The 17772-nt window shown below is 43.0% G+C and overlaps 1 protein-coding gene across 1 annotated transcript in view; it reads right to left on the reverse strand.

The window, feature by feature from the left end:
- Window positions 1-11892, reverse strand: part of TRAF3IP1 (TRAF3 interacting protein 1) — a 44797-nt gene extending 32905 nt beyond the window's left edge. Inside the window, 7 exon segments of the mRNA XM_050899728.1 lie at window positions 2790-2867; window positions 4093-4227; window positions 4230-4562; window positions 4720-4854; window positions 6766-6927; window positions 10824-10892; window positions 11763-11892. Coding sequence (XP_050755685.1) covers window positions 2790-2867; window positions 4093-4227; window positions 4230-4562; window positions 4720-4854; window positions 6766-6927; window positions 10824-10892; window positions 11763-11885 — 1035 coding nt within the window. The 5' untranslated portion in view covers window positions 11886-11892.
- Window positions 11893-17772: the final 5880 nt, after the last annotated feature.

Consider the following 17772-nt stretch of genomic DNA (forward strand, 5'->3'; position numbering starts at 1 on the left):
CTTCTAGGGCAGTTACGTCTTTTTTTCATTCAGTAGTTGTTTCATTATATAGTCGAGATGAGTTCCAACAGAAATAGAAGTTCATTAGATATGACTTAGAGGCTGATTCAAGTGACCAGTTCCAGAGCAATACAGTTTGTAGGGCAAAAATAAAAGTCATTATAGAAGTGGCCAAAAGTGACAGGATATTACAAAAAGCTTTAGCCAAGAGTTTCGGCAGCCATCTGTAAAATGGAAGAGACTTTTCCAACGTGTTTCGCCTTAGGGGTAAATGACATACCTGTTCTGCAGCCACTTTCATATAAACAGCACCATACGCTCAGAAGCTCTGTGACCTGAATCACCTTTTGTCAGAAGACAACATTATCTTTATTATTTAGAAGGTCAACAAGTCATGCTATGAAGCGTCCATTTTAACAAGACCTGAGATGGACTGAGAGCTAACAGAATACAAACTCGACTCACGCTGATCACAGTGTAGTACGCAACAGCTAGCCTTGAAGCAGCAAGTAGTTGTCTTCTGATTGCCATGTGTTAGCCAAATGTCTCTTCTTAATTCCTACTTATACTTGCTTTCTTTTAGCTCCAGAAAATTGTAGATACCCATGCGATGACTACTACATGCTGGGTAACATACAGAGCTTCTTTAGTACCAGAAAAATACATTTTAAAAAAAAAAAGTCAACCTGTCAAAATTTAAGTAGCATTTTAAAGCTGGCCTCTGATAATTAGCAGCAAGAAAAATTAAGACTTGCATGAATACAGATAGAATCTTATTAAGACTCCTAATCTCATAGGAGCAAAGCCAGGAACTAAACTTTAAGTGATAGCTTTGCTGTACATGTAGAATATTAAAAAAAATAATAATAAATCTGAATTAATTTGTTCTCTAAAGTGAATGCAGCATAAAAGCCATTCAGCCTGAAATTCCATGGTCATCTCAAAGGAAATAAAAGTTCCCATTTCCCCACTGCTTCTTCCCCCACTGTTTCCATGTTCTTATGCTGCCAAGCAGCGTGTCTGAAGAAAGGACCCACTTCAAATACGGAGGAAGCAAGATGAAAGTCAAGTGGAAGACAAATAGCTCACTACGACGTGAAGCCATGTAATACTACGCTTGGAAAGAAAGAGAAGCTGTGGCTAGGAGCGTGAGGATAAAGAGAGCAGGACTAGGGGGCAGGGTAAGTGGGTAAATGAACACGACAGGAACAAACGCGAAAAGAGGAAGAGGTTAATCCTTAGAGCAGAAAAGAGTGGGTGACATGTCAGGTACTGGCATATCAGCCCCTGCTTGAGAGGGGCTCCTTCAAATTGTTTCACTTGTATTGTATTTACAAAAAGCTAAAGGCAGATGCTGAAGATTTATTAGTTATGCAGCAGAGACTACAAAACATGATTGAATACCCTTCACGTGCATAAAGACATAAATTGTTTCCCTTCTTTTTAATACACTTGTTTCACTGCCACGTGACTTAAATGGAGTTACAGTAGTTTAAATCAGGGTAAATCCCTGGAAATAAAGACATTACCCTGCCGTGAAACTACTGTGAGGACAGGAAGATCAACCCCAGTCCATCAGATGCACTTTCCAATTATTTCATGCTGGAATTTCCTCTAAATCACTTGGTGCAGCTATCTTAGCTCTCCAGCTCTAAAAATTCATTGGGAACATTTTCATTTCATTTCTCTCTTCCACAGTCTTAAGATGATGACCATTTGTCATGCTCTGGTCTAAGTGTGTGTTTTCATCACCTAAAAACTAAGCAGCGTCTACTGTTACGCAAGCAAGTAGAGGAAAGCATGTCATCTAGATTTAAGGTAATAAACCCACATGCCTTGGAATCACTCCCAAAAGCACTTAAGACGGGAAATGAAACTTTACTGCCCCAGTGTATTATTGTGGTGCCCAAGAGCACTACGATAGTTTGGGATGAGGCTCAGAATTTCCATTAGAGACTCAATTTGCAGGAAGTTTAACTTGGCCATGAACATTTGCTTCAGGCTAAAAACTATTTTATAAGCTCTCCCTCCAAGTGCCAATAATTTAAAAAGTTTGGTTGGATTTCAGTCAAAGAATAGCTATAAATTTGTCATCTCATATAGAGGACACGATGATGTCAGTGGCCCATAGACTCTCAACAGAGACTCCTGCTAGACTTGGGATCCTGCCTATTTTTTCCTAGCCTGAGCTGCTTTAGGTTAATTTATTGAAGTCTCACTCTTTAAACATTTAGCCATATGGCTCCATAATTCCCAAAATTGCCTCAGGTCATCAAGAAGCAGCAGATGCAGACACAATGGTATCACAAGCAACAGCTACTGTTCAGAGGCAATCAGTGAGTTGCTATTCTGCCCTACCATCATCCAGCTGCAAAACATGGGCCCAGACGCAACATTGGACTCATTTTCCTTCCAAAAAAGTAACTTCTATTAAAGTACAAAAAAAAAAAACAAAACCAAAAAACTTAACAGCTTTCCAGGAAAGATTCAGAGGAATAAACAGAAAACTTTGAACAAATAAATATTTTTCCTGAAGTACCCAACATATCAATACACAGAAATAAAATCTGGAAAATGAAATAAACCGAGTAGACCTTCTTTTGTCCAAGCACAGAGAAATTAAACAAACAAACAAACAAACAAACAACCAGACAAGCAGCTATTTTACAGCCCTAAAACTTGTCATCTACCTACCTTTCAATCCTGCATTCCTTTCATGCAGACTCCCAAATCATTCTAAAATGCAACACTTTCAATATTCACCTTCCCAGATCTTCCATGCTACTAACCTCATTATCTGGCTGGCACTTGCTGTCTTTAGTTGGCCTCTGCATTTTTCTAAGCGTGGATTCCTCAGAATCTGCAGACTGAAAAGAAATTAATTACTTTAGCCTCAGTGTGTTCAGAAGCGAGCTACTTACCTGAATAACGTGAAAGAAGAAATGAGCATAGAGTAGAACTGAGCACATTACAACGTGCATCCATCTAACTTATCCATCTACCTGCCCTCTTCACCTTGCCTCCCCTGCGTAGGAGACTAACCGAGCAAAATCAACAGTCAAACATTGTTCTCTCTCAGTAACACCACGAAGGCAAGAATCCTTAAGGCCAGCAGACAGGTACTGACAGAAGTGCTTTCTCACATCTAACAAAATTAAACTACCCCCTAACAAAAGCATCTTTGACGTCCACTAATCCCAAATTTCTACCATGAACCAGCACGCAACAGAACAGAAGAGGAGAATAGGAAATATTTAGAGGAGGAAGACAGAAGATAAAAAGAACAACAAAATGAAAGGCAATGAAGAGATGGCTCTTAAGACAGTTTAGGACTTTACACGGAGAAGGCCTGAAGTATGGGGAAACGGTGGATGTGTTCCTTCTCAAAGATGTAACATGATGTGCGGAGTCCAGTGCAAATAGAGCACCCTTGCAAGAATCTAGAGGGCTTCCCAACAGTTCTTTCAAGGAAAAAAAAGAAAAGAAAAAAAAAAAAAAAAAAAAAAGAGTCAAGCTGGAAGCAAGCAGCTTAATCTAGAAAGCCAGAAAAAAACCACAGATGTGCAACTCCATCCTGTGTGTCCTGCTACAGAAGAAGTAAGCTCAAGAGAGACTAGTTATGGCCCAAAGCAACTCTCTTCAACCCCATCTTCCCTAAAAAGCTGGCTATGGCTGCAACAACAGCATGCATTGCTGGGAAGACACATGAGGATATAAGTACACAGTTCCAATCGTCGCTGCCACCTCTCTCTGCCAAACATAATCTAATGTGATCAGGAGAATTCAGACATGCAGAGTTCAGAAAAGAAACTGCTTATTAGATGTTCAAGAAGCACAGTCAGATGAGTCTGATGGCTCAAGTCAAGATATATCATGGCAGAGACATGAAGTTACACATACGGCCTCAGTCACACTCTTACCAGATCAAATCCACATCGACACTTTCACTTCATGAGAGTAATTGCTGTTAAAGAAAGTACTTAATTGTTAAATGAGCAGAGAATACAAACATGCAAGGTCGTTATAACAAATGTTCAGTTCCTACCACAGCATGCCAAAAGTTACTGCTCTCTGAAATAACATTTCAATTACCTTTTTCTCTGCTTTATCCTTTCCATGTTCTCTTAAATGCTCCCCATCTTTTTCTCTGTCCCTTTGTCTGTCCCTTTCCCGATCTTTTCCTCTATCTCTGTCTTTCTCTCGTTCTCTGTCCCTAGCCTTATCTTTGCCTCTTCCTTTCAGTCTGTCCTTTTCCTTCCTCCTTCATTTTTTTTCTCTCTTTCCTGCCCTTTATCATGCTCGAGATCATCTTCTCGTTCTATGTCTCCTTTTCCCTTGTTTTTTTCTGTTTCTCTTCCTTGCTTGGTTGTTCTGCTTTTGTTTCTTTCCCTGTCTTGTTTTTCTCCTTCCTTAAAGGTGTCTCTTTCAGGGTCTTTGTGCCTGTCTTCATTATCCTTCTGCTTATGGCTTTCCTTTTCTCTTTCTTCACTCTCTTTCAAATCTCCTTTGGGTTTTCTGTCTCTGCTTGAGCTTCTGTCTTTAATTTCAGTGTCTCCTCTACCCTAAAAAGAAAGTAAAACTAAAAATCAATTCCAATATATGGCAACTCTATCACACAGTTACTTTACACAGACAAAAATGCAAGCTGAAAAAAACCCAACCAAAACAAACCATAAAGAGTGGTAGCCCCTGTACCCCACAAAAGTTGCAAATGCCTACCTCTTTATGGCTTTTTTGTTCTTCTGGTTTGGATTCTCTGCTTTCTTTATCTCGAGATTTAGACGACGGAGGTTTCCCTTTAGCATCAGCTCTTTCCCCAGCTAAGATCCTTTTTACAGCAACATCACTGGACAGCTGCAAGGAATAGAAAAACATCATTGAAATGATTAAATTATTTTATTAAATGTCTCCTTTCTTCCTAACTCTGTAATCAACATGACTTGGGAGGGGGGGGGTGGTTTGGTTTTTTGTTTTTTTTTTTTTTATAAATAAAGTTCATATCTCTGCTCTTTTGGAAACATTCTTTCACAGGAATAATAATGCTCTTTTATGTCAAACACCTCCTTGTAATTCTTGTAATAATTGGATTATATGTACCAGAGCTATATAAATACATGGTGTTTTTATGTATTATAGCACAATAGCAATTCTCATTGCAACAACTTAAATATTTTTCAAAGCGGTAAGGTAAATGACTGTCAAAACCTTATACCACGACTGCTAGACTGGTTAAACACTCTTAAAACCACGTTACGTTGTATTTGCATCCACTCTGAGGCCACTCCACTTTCACCTAATACTTGCTCAACCAGCAACAGTCACTAAAGAAAACTACATTAAGAATGACTTTCAATAAGCTGCAGTTACACTGTTTAAAAAGCTTCTGCATGTAGTTCATTTGTTCAGAAGACAAGGAATTATTAGTTAGATCATTTAGACAGCAAGTTAACGTCATGTTTTCATGTCCAAGTGCCAAAGAGTTTGACTACATTAACAAAAAAAAAAGAAAAAAAATCATTACATTGCTGGGGAATTCTCCTTCCAGAAACAGAAACAGCTTTTAGATCACTAAAACTGATATTGCCCTGGGGGTTGACTCCTGATTCTCTCCTGGTTTGTAAATGCAAACCCATGAATTTTTGTGGGTTTTCACATTTGGACACAAACTTCTGCACATTAGCAACACTCGCCTGAACTACCTAACTCCAAGCAGTGTGCTCAGCTCAGCGCTAAAAGTATCGAGCTAGAGACTGAAGGAAATCTTTTCCACAACGCACATCAAGCTTATGTTTCACAATAAAAGCCAAGGGGCTAATTTTCTTAGCTCAAATGAGTAGACTATGTCCTCTGTATATTAAATCTCATCACAATATTCTACAAAGCTGTTCCATCAAGCACATTTTCTAACTTGTCCAGTCTCTGTGCATATGTTTATCAACTTCCCCCTTCCTGATCTCAAGCAATTCCTAAGGAAGAAGCTCATAGCACTTAGCTAATTAAAACAAAATAACATAAATTTAAATGAGTAGATTATCAGACAAAGATAATCCAAACTAAACTTGCAGACAGCCTGTAAACACTGTAGTATTTCACAGTTAAATATACACTATTTCTTCACACTCCTTAATTCAAGGGTTTTAGATAATACCTTTGTATTTCAAAAATCTCTGTAACACCTATAAGCAAAGAATCCCCATTACTTTTGATGAAATAATTATTTTAAGAATGCAACAATTATTTTAAGAACCGCTCCTGCAGTTCTTTTCAACAGGTTATCAAATTTATCCTTTGCTGCATTTCCATATTCAAAACAAAAGCAGCACATTGGAAAAATGACTTTCATTACAGAATTAGAGATTTGACTGAAATTTTAAAGGAGATAAAGTCAAAGGTGGCAGCATCTGGTCATACAATTAATGTGTCTGCATCCAAAAGTTTTAAAAGTTCTGAAGCTTCATATTCTCCTTCAAACCTAATAAATGTTATTAAATGACCAATGAATAAGGTGAAAAAAAGTGAAAAAAACAGTATACATTAAAAGCACTAAAATATCCAGAACGTATTTGCGAGGGGACCTGGCTCAAACTCTGCTAAGGATCATATACTCTCTGTTGTAATTATTATTATTATTATTACTATTATTAGTGATGACCCAACATTTATCTTGTGTAATTAAAAATAGCAGATGAGCGTCAATAAAGTCTGTTGCGAATAAGCTCTGATAATATATCACCACATGTATAAAACATATATGCGACGTCATACCTTATTTAAGCAACACTTCCCAATTGCTTGAAGAAATTCATTCGTTTTTTCAGGTTCGTGTCCAGCCACAACACGCGCTGGTTTTACTGACAGGGGCTCTCCTGTTACCATTACAACAGCGTCAATTGCCTTCTGAAGGAAGCTGATTTTGGCATCTTTATCCTGGTAAAAGAGCAATTAAGAAATAATACTGAGATTCCAAAATAATTCTGCACACCACCTAAAGACTAGAAAAACTCTGATGGGAGGAATAGTTGCAGAAGGCATCCGCACAACAAGAGCAGTACGTGGTTTGTAAAGTCAGGAAAGAGGACTGCCCCTGATTTATAGTTAGCTATTTATTTCTGATTAAGAAATGACAGCTTTGATAATGGATGAACGTTGAACTGGAATGACCAAAGTGAAAGTATAACTTTGTCTTTTTAATATGTTTATCATTTAGCGCCAGTGCATTTTAAGACCACTGTAAGACCCTTGGCACTCTATTTTCACAGATTACATGTTAAAGAAGATAAAGTTTTGTTTAACAAATCATGCAAGTATTGCCAAAAGAATCACTAAAGAGTTACAATGGGATTGTTACAGCAGATATTGCTTAGAAGGGCATCTCTTGCCTTGACTATTTTTCAGCACAGAAGTCCCAAAGTTCTGGGACTAATACGATTCTAAATTGAGGGACTTACATGCTTGTACACTTACTTTACAAACCAGACTGAACAGTGAGTAAAGAAAACAGACGAAAGATGGTGGGAAAGGGATACAGGCACATATTTTTAGCTCCACAATTACCAGATGTGTTTTAGTTTTAGAATTACACTTTACAAACAACTTTCCCCTTCAGTAGAGATGACGTCTTCTAGTGATTATGCAAAATCATAAGAAAAAAATAAAGACAAAATAAACAAACCCCCACCAAGTAAAATTCTGTTGGGAGGTTCCTGGCCCAGAGAATGAAATCATGGTGTGAAGTCTCTGCAACTGTAGAACACTCAGTGGGACAAAAAAGGGGTTTTATTACTAAACCATAATAAAATTCAAGGAATATTTACCAGCCCAGCACAGAAGTCTACTCACTCATCCTTTACACTCATGAGTGGAGATAAAGAAAGTATTTTATTAGCCTGCTAAAAAGTAAACCCATGTAAGAATTCTGTATGCGTGTTTTAATAGGCATCAGTTCAAAAGAATAGAAACTACCGCATTCAGACTGATAACTGAGATTGTCTCCATTAACATCACGAGCACTTCACCCTCACCAGTGCTCCCTGCATTCAAAAATAAAAAAGAAAGGAAGGAAATACTGCAACTTAGTTCTATTAAAATACTTGTCCATCCTTCCAAGGACATATGCAATCTATTAATTTAGGGAAGGAGATAGGACGCTATTCTCAACCAAACATGTTTTCAAATAAAGATCCAAAATTTCCTCCTACATCTTCCTCGTTTTCAGCAGTTACGTTATCAGTCTGTTCTGTCCGTATAAGAAATCCTCATGAACCCAATGAGAAATCTACAGGTCCCACTTGCATCAGTAAAGAAAATTCTGTCAAAACAGAAACAAACATCTGGAACAGTGCTGAGAGCTTAAGAACATATTTTTTATTGGGTAGATTTCCAAAAAAGGTATCTCCCTGTTTCAAGCAGTAGGATTTTATATATATATAAACCAATATGAAGACTTTGTGTGTGTGTGTGTGTGTGTGTATATATACATAAAGCTGGTGTGAAAGATTAAAAGAGCAAGCCTGATATCCAATCTTTCCATTTATAAGAGAACAACTTTTTACGAGACCTAACAAGAAGAACCTTTCTGATAAACACGCAGACAGCAATATCGTCCAATGTAGCTGGCAGAAGAGGTGTATTTGTTTCAGAGAAGTCCCAACAATTAAGGAATCCTCAATGCTTTAAATTCCCCTTACATCTCTCTCCAACTGGTTGCTATAACTCTACATCCCTGAAACAAACTAGAACTCAGTGAGGTCCACGTGCCTGCTCTGCAGGCCAGATTTGGCTCACGGGATGCTTCCAGCCTGCCTCCTGCATCTTTCCACACAGGAGGAGGGGACCAGCTATCCAAGCAGAACGTATTATCCCAACAGCGAGGACATAAAAGGTAGCGCAGCAGAAATGCTGGGTACTTCAGGACCCCGCTGCTATGTCCATGCGGGAGAGGTGAGTTGAAACTAGAAACGAACACAGCGGCTGCACGTATGCGTGCATGACGCTGCGTAGCATGTCAGGGGATGTCCAGACCAGGAGCCAGCCCCAGCCACCACAGGGGCCAGACCACGAGCTTTGGGCTTTCCTGATTTCAGCCTATGCACCTCCTGATCTGCAACAGCACAGCACGCTTGCAAAAAGCACCTGTCAATTCTTCCCAGCCCACAGCAAGCAGACTGTGGGCTACAGCACTGGGACTATTTCACAGTGGGGACAAACCTTTTCTTTTTTCCAAAAGCATCCTGCCCGTTCCAAGTCTGTGCATCTACTGCCAGATCATCACACCAGATGAGCATCATTCCCAGAGTTACAGAAAGCAGATCACCCTCGCATAGGAATATATACAGCTATTCACAACATGGACTCCGGCTGCTGCTCTCAGACTCTAGCTCTCTGTGGGTAGTTTTGGCCTCTGCATAAAGATTACTCTCCTGATTTTCTACAACTCCAACAGAAATCACAGTAAGGAAGCATCCTGCGAGAGCCAAGTCCTTCTTCTGACCACTGGTTTGAAGAAGAGGAACACAAGCTGGAGACGTTTTCCCCCACACTACGGCATTTTGATCTCCTCTGCCGGAACTCTTGAAAAGCATGATCTCACGGACTGCGAAAGAAATTCTCAGAGAGGTACTCACGATTGGTGCAACTTCACAGCTATCACAGTATGTAGATACAAACAAAGACCTACTCAGGAGTTGCTAAGAAATCTGCTTTTTCGATCCACAAATAAAACGCACGGTGCTCTCCCCAGAAGAGGCAGCATGTGCTAAGCTGCTCTTCATCACGGAACCTACTGACAAGCTTCAACAGGGACAGTACCAACAAAACCAACAATCCGTTGTATAAATAACTTAGATTTTAGTTATCCCGACAACAATATGAACAGTCACAGAAATAAACGCACATATCAGACCGATAACGAGCTCCAAGAAGCGCATAAAACATCCATGCAATTGGCTGTATGGATGACAAGGCCAGCTCACAGACCTCATACTTTCAGTTGCTATGTTAAACAGTCACCAAGGGATGTAGCTGTCTAACTAGCAACATACAAACACTGCGTTATTTGCCATCAATAAGCGACCAAAGTTTCCAATCGAGTCGGCAGTGGGAGAAGTCAGCATCAGCTCAGCAAAGAGGCAGACCGTAGAAGAGCAGCGAACAGTGACCAAAGTCACCCTTGTACTTCAGAAAAGCATTTTTCAGTAATAACGTTAACCTCCTCTTTCAGTAATTAGCCATTCCTATACTGTAATAAACCTACTGTGGAATGCACATACTAGATGAATGCCTCTGCAAGTCCTGGGATATGAAGCAAGAATATTTACTGTATATATGTATACTCTATATATATATCTGTATGTGCACATACACACACACACATATAAAGCAATAAATATAAAACGATACATTCCACTGAGAGACCACAAGACTCTTTAAAAAGCTGGATGTGGATTTCTAGTGTTTGTGATTTATTATCAACACCTAACTACTTCAAGGCAATCTTGCTACATAAGGATACTTTTCACCTGTAATACAACAGTATTTTGGAAACCTAGATCTCGTTATAGATTAACCCTCACTGGTTTGAAATCTGTACAGAAATCGTGCTCTACACATGACAGCTTGTTTGTGTCACATCCACAAACGCCATCTATAGGTGTTCACCCCATGCACTGCATAATATAACCAACAGGCAATACCTTTTACAGTTGCTTCACAGAACTAAAGACGGGTCCTTGACGCTGAACGCAGAAAAGACCAAAAGTACCTTGCAGCAAGTTTCAAAGAATACTAATAGGAAAGCTAAAGAAATAAGGAAGTTCCATACCCACCTTAACGTTATCTGATTTCAATTCAAAATCCGTGTAAAGTCCTTTCATAAAACCTGTCACTCTAATTACCTTCAAAACAGAAGAAAAGGAGTAAGGTAAGAACACTTGAAGGCCTCTATTCAATAAAGCTTGTGTGCAATAGGAAATACGTAGACCTTATCTGCTTTCAGAGATGATACCTTGTTTAGAACTATTGCTAGAGTAGGTCCAGAGGCCTGCTGTGTCTCTGAACACGCTCTGGAACAACGAGACTTAATCCTTGCTTACAGCTCAGGCCTCCCTTCCTATTTAATTCCATCTTTAACCTTGATGGTTGGTGAATCCAGGAGATTCACAACGTGAACACCAGCATACGCGTTTTAAACACAGCTCTGCGTTATTCCCTCATTGACTCCTTTAAATGTGACTATATATAAACGCAGCAGCTCAGGGAATGTAAAAATTAAGACTGGTTGTTGGGGTTTTTTGTTTTGTTTTTTTTTTTTTAAATGGGAGGTGGAAAAACAACCTACGAGCGGTTTTCACAGAAGACCAAATGCACAGCACACTGAGGAAAAGAGTCAGACCCCTCGTCTCGTCTTAACCACTACCAGCCACCCTAAAAAAAACCCTGAGATTTACTCACTACCCTAAAACCCCCGAGATTTCCTTGCTACTCGGAGCGCACCCCCTGCAGCAGCGACCTGCCTGCACCACCCAGCCCTGCGCAGGCCCCGGGGCCCCGCAAAGGTGACGGGGTCCCCCCTCTCCCGGGCAAGGGAGCGCTCAGAGCCCCTGGGGGTCCCCCCGGCAGAGCCCCCCCACAGCCCCGCGCCTGGGGGGACCCCTGCTCCCCCCGCGGCAGCGACACCCCCGCCCGCCAGGGGGCGGCCGAGCCCGCAGGGAGGCCCTGTTGCCTAGCAACAGCGGAGCGGGCCCGCAGGCCGCTTCCCGGCCCACCTCGGTGATCACGTCGTGCAGGTAGCGGAAGGGCGGCTTACTCAGCAGCCGGTCCGTCAGCGGCGGCTTGCGGATCACTCGCCCCAAGGAATCCTGCGTCCGCCGCACCACCGCCTCGTTCATAGCGGCGGCGGGACCACGCCGCCACCGCCGCCGCTGCCGCCGCCGCCACCGGCGGCTCCGAGCATTCCCGGCCTGCCTCGCGGCGCAGGGCGCCTCACTGCGCAAGCGCAGAGCTGGGGCAGGCGGTTGCTAGGCACAACGCGGCCCTAGCAACCGGCCCGGCGGCCTCGTTAGGCCCTGCCCTCCCTCGCCCTGGGCCTGAGGGAAGAGGCCCTGGAACCAGCCCCAAAGCCTCTTGTCCCACACAACTAGTCACACCCCAGCCCCTTGCTTGAATAATCACCAGATAGAGAGTGCTCAGAGACTTCAGTTGTATTTTTCGGTGGTTTGTTGTGGTTTTTGTTTTTTAAATTGTTCTTGAAGTAAAGAAGTGGAAAGTAAGAGTGATGGATGGGGGAGAAGGAGCCAGCATCACTCTCCCCAGCAAAGCCAGGCCACGGCCACTGAAGAACAGCACAGGACCCCCAGCACTGTCCTCGTCTCCTGCAGGCCCATTCCCACCAGGCAGCGTACTACACCTTCCCTGCAACCTGCTTCGTCCTCGCCCCATCGCAGCCCTCACCGACAAGCAAATACCTGGCTGTGCCCCAGCCTCCACATTGCTGCCAATCTCCCTGACCGGGTTTGGGAACCTGAGAAAGAAAATACCGCTTTTCTGCTCGGCCAGTCGTGACCAGGAGTGTTTGAAAGCTGAACTTCAGCAGGGCTGCATGGGGGCTGTGCCGCTGTGCTTCAACTTCCAGCTCCAGCTCGCCTGCCTTGCTAAACCACCTTAGAAGAATGAATCAGATTTGGGAACAAAAAGAGAGACGTTACAAAGCAAATTTATCTGGTATTAGTTCAGGCAAGGAAAGAGGTTCTTTTTTTTAGCAGAGGAAGCGAAGCGGATGGCTTCCACGCTGACAGGGTAATTACACCTGGGCTCCTGAGAGCAGATGGTTGCAGGGAAGCGATTTCTGTCTTCCCCCAGCCTGACACACTGGTGGGTTGATGAGGTTCCCAGACAGGCTGTGCCTACAGGATCTGGTGAGCCTGGGAAGAAGAGGAGGTGTTGACAGCTTCTAAATCCAAGGGCATCAGAAGAAGTCTCAGAGGAAGCAAGACAACTGGGAAGAAGTTGCTCTGCGGAAGCGGGTTGTTTATTTTGGAATCGTGTGGTTTATCTGGAGTTCTGCCACCGGCTCTCTACAAAGTGTCCGAGATGCCTGAGAAGGAATCTCAGGGGGGTTGCTAAATTTGGCCTGTGGCATGCTTGTTTTGCTGAAGAGGTAGTACCCTGAGGAAGCACAGCTCAATTTAACTGAAGAACCAAAAGCTAGCAACCCACAAAGTCTCCACGAATCCCTGTGGACCTAAAGAGAGGCATTGGAATTGAAAGTACCACCCTAAGACCATAAAACAGATAGCTTTAAGAATTGTTCACAGACATTGCGCAAGCTGAGAGCAATCCTCCTGAAGATGTCAGTAGGAAATTCAGCTGACCACACAACATCAATAAGAGACAAAGCAGCGTACCAAATGGCTCAAGAGAAGATTCACAGATCTCCGACATGTGCCAAAAGCCATCCTGACACCAAAAGGGTGGCACAGAAACTTGCTGTTTTGAGCACTTCACCACCATCACAAGCAGGAACTGGCATCAACGCACACTGCCTTCTCCTCCAAGCTTTGCTGCCTCCCAGACGAAGGGACTCTGACCTTTCCAGCAACTAGTTTGACTTAATACAGCAGAACTTCTTCGCAGACATAGGCTGGAAAGCAGCAAGACAGCACCGTGGTACGTATTGCTGGCCAAATATTCAAGGCCCAGCAGCGGGAACGTAAAGCTCCCTACCTCCGTTTCTTTTTATGTGCCGCAAACAGCAAGAGACTATCTCCAGTCTCAAATAACCTTATGAACTCAGTAGCTTAAGTGCACACATGTATACATGCAGTTTCCAACCCCTATCAGCTGAGCTACCAAACGCTGCTGTAAAATATAGATGCAGCTTGACAACAGAAAGCACCCACTCTTTGTCTCAAAGACACACCTAGTTCAGACCTGAGGATACCGGTATCGGGACACTAGTAACGTGGAAGGACATACTGACTGCATTATCTTAGAACAAGATTTTTGTTGCTGACTATAATAAATACTAGCAGGTTTTTGTGCTTCACTGGCTTTCTCAGTTTTAAGACTTTTTAAAAAGGTAACAGGAAACCAAACAGTTTGTGCAGAATTCTAAACCAAGTGGGACTTCTCCGAAGATCTCCACGGTATAGGATTTGGGAAGTTTACATTAAAATCAGTTCCTCAGGCAGAAACAAACATTCACACAGTACCCTTTACCCTAACGTCAAGAACAGCAACCAAGTCCACAGAAAGAGCCCGAGACATAGAAACAATGGCATTTGCTTGGGAGACAGCCTTCCGCTCTCAACGTGCTCTTGAACTCTCTAGTCCCCTCTCCTCCTTTAAACAGCTGCGGGTTTGTTTGCCTTTTAAATTACTACCACCCCTTAAAAGCCATGTTTTGCCTTTTGAGCTGCTAGTCAATGTGGAATTTGGGATTTTGTCCCACAGTCCCACACATTTTGGATTATTATCGGCCGTCAAAATTACTCCCAGCCCATCAGGTACACGTATCAAATGTATAGTTCAAATCACTGTGAAGACAGTATGGTTTTGAACATGGGCAGGAAACTGGTGAAACACAAACTACTGTCGTGCTGTACATCTTTGCTCCTAGATGATTTAAAGTAATCGTATTTTGATGCTGCACAGGCCTGAAATATTTGGTTGGCGGGTTCTGCAAGATGCCTTGAAAAACGTCGATTTAAAATAGCCTATGGCTGCCATAGAGTTCTGTAGAAGTCCATACTGTCTGCATCTCTGGATATGCTTTTTTCTGTGAAGGATCTCTCTCCTGTCCTACTGCCACCAACTCCAGAACTGATACCGGCTTTGCAACACAGCATCACCACATGAGAAGTGTGGTCGCCCAAGTTACAAAACTTCAAGGAGCGTGTATTGCACTCCCTGAGAGCAGCTTATATTCTTTTACAAGAAGGCCTATTTACATATATTTGCTGTTTACTGTAAATATGGTCTCTGGCTTCCAAAATTATTCAGAAAATTGGTATCCAGTCTAAAGTTCTCCTGACAATGGCAAGAGTTTGCTTGCCAGACCTCCCCTTAGCATGGGGCCTCATCTATACACCCACTTAGGTTGGGAACAGTCATGCTCCACCAGCAGCCCAGGTTTATCTGACAAATAAACTCAGACAAATGAATCCACACTCTGTGCTACACTGGCAATTTTTTAACCTTGACATGGAAAACTAAGGGTTGTGACTGTGCCCTCTCTTCCCTGCTGCTTTAATAGCACAACTCCACTGCAGTGGAAAACTAACCGTTTTCACTTGCCACGGACATACCAGAGACGCTTGGACGTGGCGTCATCTTGTGAATGTTTCAGAAAGCAGGCTCCAAGGATGGGACTTCACAGTGAGCAGAGCTCCCACCCGGGACCAGTGACGCAGTTCCCTTGTCCTAAAAGGTAATCGCGTGAGCCCAACACCTGCAATATGGAAACCAGTGAGATTTTCTGTGTGGTCTGTGTCATTAGTTAGCTGTCCTCCCACCAGTAAGCCATGAAGAAATTGGTGATTATAGCTCCGGGGCTAATGATTTCTCATTTTCATTTACTATTTAATTCCAATTACAAGAAAGGTCAATGATGCAGAACTTACACAGCTTGGAAAGGAGAAAGCAGCTGGCATCTGACACCAAGGGTGTTCCCCATTGCTGGCTCTGCATTGCTAAGCCAGCGCTTGCAATAAGAAAAGTCATTTTATTCCATGAAACTTTGGACTTGCAGATTGCAAAATGCAGGTTCAGCACCAATTGCTTGAATCTTCTCCTCTCCTTTCCCCTGTGTGCCAGATAGAGCTCTCCAGCACGCATTCCCTCATCTCCAGGGCAGCTGGCCTCCATCTCACCTGTGCAACGCCCTGACAGATGCTAGTGACTGCTTGGCTACAATCGGGTACTGTAACGAGGTAGGTGGACGTTTTAAAGCACTCAGCATCTCTTGTGAAAGAGACTTCATGCTTCAAAACACGCTTCACTTCAAAATCTGTTAACCACGTCCAACAGGATAAAGTCTATGGCAGAGAGAATGTCTTTCTACCAGCCTCCCTGGTGACAAGTCATACACAGCCGTAGGCACCTTCTACACCTTTTTAGTTTTTTGAATGCAGGATGAATCTCAGCAAACATTTTTTCTGCCAGCTGAGGTCCTGGCCTCTTACCTACCTCTTTTGGGGCTTGGCACGGCCCCTGGTATTTGTTTCCTTTCCTGGCTGCTTGCCATGAGATCTATTTGTAGGACTTCCAGCTCCGCGGAGGCTCCCTTGCCCTGCCTCTGCCATCCAGCGACAGCCCAGCTCGCGAGACGTGTCCCAGGGCTACGGATGCAGCTTGCTGGCTGATCCTGCCTGGATCAGGGTGAAGCGGGCTTGCTGTGGCCTTCCCGTCCTCGAGGTGACAAAAAACTGCTGTGTCTCAGGAACACTGCGTGGTAGAAAGCAAGGGAGAAATGAGGTGAATTGCCTTTGTGAGTTATTTTTTCAGATATGAAAGCAATCAGTTGATAAACACACCTTAAATACACTTTGTGCGGAGATAATGACTAGACAAACAGAGCTGTGTGGTTTCCTAGATAGATATTTCCTGTTAGTTTCGATCATTTCAGTGCAGATTCTGTACAAAACTTTTTAAAATATTTTGGTTTTCTTATCTTTACCTGCTTAAGATATTGAATGGGGGACCGTTCAGGACCCTAGCATAAATTTGGTTTGGCCAGTTGCGTTTGGTGTATCGGATAAGACCCCAACCACAGTAAGCAGCCTGGAAGCTGCAACACGTTTACTCCAAGGAGCGTTAATGGAAAGGCTTGTTTGATTTATTCTGTTAAATCACATAAAAAGAATTTTGCAATTAATGGGTGTACGTTGCACAATCAGATTTCTTTTATCAGGAGAAAGGGTTCCCTTTAGGTCTATTGAAGCAATGGAATGCATCATGCCCGCAGTTATAGAGCGGATCTATTCTATCTGCCCTGCCATAACTGAAATTGAAAACAGTAACTTTCACGAGAGCTGGGTCTCTACAAAGTGTCACTTCATTCTCTGGATTCCCCCCACTGTCCCCCCCTTTTTTTTAAATTTTGGCTGTGTGCTACTTTCCTTTTGCCAACCTCTGCTGAAGCTGTCCATGCCGGCTTTTATTTCTCTTGTCATCAGAAAAGCTTGTCGTTCAGAGCACAGCAGCATACTTGCATTTTTGTAGTCGAGATTGGCAAATAAGCAGAGCTTTTGAATTTTACTGGAAAGACCGTCCATCATCATCTGCACAATTCAACCTCCCCATGCAATTTATATCCAGATTTCATGCAGTACCATTCTGGTTCAAGAAACGTGCGATGTTTGCACGTTTCAGCAACTCTCTCTGTCCGCTGTAATCCTCAGCCTCGAGGTAGCAACGTGCTGTAAGCCACTGGCAGTGCTCCCGAGCTTGCTTGGTGGATACTGCCTCTCCACCCTGCGAGTGAACTGGGGATAGAAGAAAACCACTGGTGATGTATGAGAACATATTTATATTTATATATGACCCTCCACACCTGGGACCAGGTTCACTGCCTCAATGAAAAGGTACGAGGAGGTGAGAACAGAGGGCAAGTCAAAGGAAAGAAGGGGTCTCTCCTTTCCCATGACCTGTGCTGGCTCCCACCCCTCCTTTTGCACTGAGGACTCCAAAGAAGAAGGGCTTGCCTCCCTCCTGCGAGCACAGCCATCGCCAGCCCCAAGCTCTAGCTGGGCAACAGCCCAGGGCTCTTGTCCCTTG

Source organism: Gymnogyps californianus, chromosome 7 (genome assembly GCF_018139145.2).
Source record: "Gymnogyps californianus isolate 813 chromosome 7, ASM1813914v2, whole genome shotgun sequence".
Lineage (NCBI taxonomy): Eukaryota > Metazoa > Chordata > Aves > Accipitriformes > Cathartidae > Gymnogyps > Gymnogyps californianus.